Here is a 4,346-nt window from a genome sequence, read left to right as displayed (position 1 = left end):
GTCTAGGATCTCTTAAGTTAAGAGAAAAGTTACGAGAATTTTTAATTCTCTTAACTTTACGAAGTTTCTGGCAACGCTTTAAGAGAAAAACTTAAGTTTAAGGTTAATGTTAAGACTAATTTTTTTCTGGCAACGGGCCCCAGTAAATCAATGATGTTTGACTGGAGTAAGGAGGTCTGCTTAAGAGCGAGAAATTCTGCTTGTGGCGCGATGACACGCTACAGGCACGTAGCTGTTCGCGACACAGAGCCAAAGAGTTAAAGCCGCAATATGCGCATCCAAACGCTAATTTCTCCAGTACTAGACTAGCAAATACTTCGTGTCATGACTAATCATACTACCTTGTGACAAAATAAACTCTAGTTCCTCTCATTTCACTGCGCGTTGTCTTACAAAAGGTATTTGAAAATACCTCCAATGTTGTTCAAATTCTCCGATGTTGTTGACACGTTCGCGTTGCTCTGCCAAGCAACCGTAAAGCAGGTGCAACCCGTAGCAACATGTGACGACACCTAACCGATTCGGGGCTAAATTGTTCGGCAAACAATTCGGCGTTGGCGCCAGATTGCCAGATTTCGCACCTCTTTCTTGTGGGTTTTAAGCAAACGCGCAGTGAAATGTGAGAAACTAGAGTTTATTTTGTCATAAGGTAGTGTGATTATGCATGACACGAAGTATTTGCTAGTCTAGTACTGGAGAAATTAGCGTTTGGACGCGCATATTGCGGCTTTAACCGCTGACGAGACACGCACCTGAAGGTACTGCACCAGAACCTGCTGCTTAGTGACTTCGTTCACGACGGGTTGATTGTCTCCCTCCAACTGCGTCTCCTTCCTCTGTTCCACAGCTTCCTCCACGAGGGACGGCACTAACGACTCTGTGTACAATAGTACAAAACATAGTTAATGTAACGTATATACTATATAGTTTCTGCAGTTTCTCTCGATCATTACCACGCTGCTTGAATTATTAGCTAGTGACTGGTACGAGAGAAAAACATACGGCACGCACTTTGACCAAATTACATTCGGCGGATTATTTGATATGTTTGGATATCGTGATTTTCCATGCAAGATTTAAATGGGTAATATCAGGAGTTAATAAAGACAAATCATTTGTCTTCATTAACTCCTGTTAATATGCATCAGAGTGATGCAGCAGTTCTACTAGTGGACTAACCCCCTACTGTAGCATTTACTGTGAAAGCAGCTGCAGAGCCTCAGGGTTACTGAAACGGAGATAAGCACCGCCTTATGCGCCACATAGGCGCGGGAAGGATTTAACTTTAATGCATCAGAGGGCAAGGTTGATACACCTATGAAACTGCTATGGGAGCTAACCGATAACGACAAAATAAATGCCCTGAACCAGATTCATGTTACGAGCTACGTACACCAGTACAAGATAATGACGTATAGTTCAAAATTGACTTACTAATTATTGCAAGCAATTAATTATAAGCAAAATGTAAGTCACAGAAGGTTGACTATTTCTATTCACGTGTTACCTATGAAGAGGTTGCTGAGCACTGCAGCGTAATTCTCCATGTCCGCTTGCTGCTGACTCACATCGAGTGAAGCTTCGTCGCTGTGGAAAGGTGAGAACACAAGACATCAAGCTTCCATCTATAAGGTTCTGGGTGGATAGTTTACCATTTACATCATAAAACACAACACAAACTTTTCTCTATACACGGAAGGATCTGGGTGCATAGTTTACCATTCACATCATAAAACAAGAACGCAAACATTTCTCTACACATGGAAGGTTCTAGGTGGATAATTAACCATTAACATCATAAAACACGAACACCGGTAAAGGGGACAGATGACTGCACCTTTGCGAATCGGTGTTGCGTGCGCGTTGGAGTCTGGGTGATCCGGGAAAGGCATCCGCGGCTGCCTGCAGAAGCTTGACAGCCTCTTCAAACTTCTCTTCGTTCAAGAGTGAGCAGATTCTTCCGATCACCCTGAAAGAAATGTAGGCGAAGACATGACGAAAACAGATCTCGAGTCGAACACACAGATTGTTAGAATTATGGATGGATAAAACAACAAATATATTGATTATATTAATTTTATATATATGGTAAGGCACCCTTTATGAAGGTGAGGTGAAGTTATAGTTATTTAACAAGTAGTAGTACAAGTATTTTAAAAATATGATATTACACAATTAATTTGAAGTAATTTTATGGGCCTTATTATACTGACAACCTTTAATAAGAGAATAGCTCAGCTAACTCCTTCCTATCGCATTATGAAAAATAATAATAATATTTTGGCTAATAAATCTCTACAGGGGGCAGCACTCACGTGTCTTCTGAATCATCGTCTGCAATCGCAAACTGCGCATCTTGCGGAAGTTCCTGCTCCATGCTATCGTTACACGTCAATACCTGGGCTGCAGCTTCCAGCACCCTCTCTTCCATTGCATTCCAACGTTCCTTTGCTTCGCTAAGCAGTTGGTTCCCTGAAGAAAACAAGGAATTGTTAGCGGTCGCACGAAGAAAGCGCTGTAGGAATCTATTACTAAATAGATCAGAGCACGCACGAAAATTATGATTCAGTGTACCTTCTTTATTTTCTTCTGCATCTGTTTCAGGAAGAATTTCTTTTAGTTTGTTGGTTTCCTTCTTAAGTCTTTCCTCCAATTCGCCCAGAGAAAGCTGTGCAAGATATAGTTACACAAAATCTCTGATATATTATAAAGTTATGTTTACTATTTATTACGACATATATCCAATAAATAACAAGTTTTGTACAATCAAACATCAGCAGTAACACGTCCTTTGTTAAAAAACTGCCAGGCGAAAAATCTGTAACACAGACCCATGGTACAGGATAGCTAGCACTGAATCCTTTTCCGGTTGATGCATTTTATTCATGATTACTCCTTTGATTTTATTCATTCGGTAACAAAGAGCAATTATTCGCACCAGTACGAAACCATTAATCTGGAAATAAAGAAATTATTTAAAAAAATCGACCACGTTGAGCACGCTTATGTTCACCTTTGCCGCGAACGGGTTGCACTTGAGGTAGGCACCCAGTAACTGTATCGCCGCCTTTCTAACGTTGCTAGACTTGTCCTCCAGTCGCCCGCTGACCAATTTCAGAAGTTCGTGTTGCCGCGGCAACGGAATCGCGTTCTCGTTGCAGATTCGCAGCCAGATCTGCAGCACCTTACTCCGCACAAAGGCATTTACGTCGTGAATGTGATCCTGAAGAGAGAGAGAAAGAGAGAGAGAACATTAGTTGGCGAACAAAGGTGAAGCCCTGCATACATGCCTTCCACACAGAAAGATCACAAAAGATGAGTTAAATTAAAACTAGGGAAACCGTAGTGATGTCTGCAGTTTCTCTTCTAGAGAATCTGAATCATGAACGAAATTGCGATAATACATATAATAACAGGTAGTGGTAGAGTTGGTTTACTATGCGCTACAATTACATACATATCCTTGACAGGAACTTGCAATAATTCAGTAGCCAGTTCAAAGTCGTTCTCCGCTCTCTTTCCAAATCCCTCCTCAATCAAGATGTCTATGTTGCTTTTAACTATTTCAACCACAGCCCTGATGTGGAAAACACAAAATCACTCAGAAAACTGAATAAGCAAACTCTTGCATGATATAACGGGATGTATAATGATGATATACGATGTATATATGATACAGTGAAACCCCAATTTAACGCGTATTCGGATAATCCGAATACGCGTTAAATTAGGGCCGGGATATAACGCAATGAGTAATTGGACCTTTTTTTGCTCTTTCCGGAACTGAAGTTTTTTTGTTACCGGTGTTAAGCCGGCATTTTCTTGAACCCCGATTTAGCACGACCCCGCTTTTTTCACAATGACATTTTATGGACCTCAACGATCGTGTTATAACGGGGCCACACTGTATATAATGAATAATAACATTGACTGCAATGCTTTGTCAGACCTAAAATATAGAATTAAAATTAGAATTTAATATCATAACTTACCCTGCAGCCATTGCAAGAAGCTTTAAGGCAGCTTTGCTTTCATCTTGCGTGGTGCCCGGGATTTTCATCGCAAACCTTTCCCATAACATCTGGATGACGGAATTTTCAATCTCTCCATTTTTGACAAAATCTACAATCTGAAAAATAAGAGCAAATAATGATGCCAATTAGCGCATCAGTTCCATAATAGGACCATGCAACTGAGAGAGAGAAAGAGAGAGAGAGAGAGAAGAGAGAGAGAGAGAGAGAAGAGAGAGAGAGAGAGGGAGAGAGGAGAGAGAGAGAGAGAAGAGAGGAGAGAGAGGGGGAGAAGAGAGACAGAGATAGAGAGAGAGAGAGAGAGAGAGAGAGAGA

General features: G+C 41.0%; 1 protein-coding gene across 1 annotated transcript in view; it reads right to left on the bottom strand.

Annotated features, from left to right (window-relative positions):
- The window catches only part of LOC106811978 (condensin complex subunit 1-like), a 32,448-nt gene that overhangs the window by 13,039 nt on the left and 15,063 nt on the right, over nt 1–4,346 (bottom strand). The window contains exons 11-16 of the mRNA XM_014815723.1: nt 3,014–3,223; nt 2,575–2,668; nt 2,316–2,472; nt 1,838–1,969; nt 1,508–1,587; nt 753–877 (exon numbers count right to left, since the gene is read on the bottom strand). Of these exons, the coding sequence (XP_014671209.1) occupies nt 753–877; nt 1,508–1,587; nt 1,838–1,969; nt 2,316–2,472; nt 2,575–2,668; nt 3,014–3,223 (798 nt within the window). The remainder of the gene's footprint in view (nt 1–752; nt 878–1,507; nt 1,588–1,837; nt 1,970–2,315; nt 2,473–2,574; nt 2,669–3,013; nt 3,224–4,346) is intronic.

This window comes from Priapulus caudatus, unplaced genomic scaffold (assembly GCF_000485595.1).
Source record: "Priapulus caudatus unplaced genomic scaffold, Priapulus_caudatus-5.0.1 Scaffold597, whole genome shotgun sequence".
Classification (NCBI taxonomy): Eukaryota; Metazoa; Priapulida; class Priapulimorpha; order Priapulimorphida; family Priapulidae; genus Priapulus; species Priapulus caudatus.
Note: the sequence above shows the minus strand (reverse complement) of the source record. Positions and strands in the feature narration are given on the sequence as shown.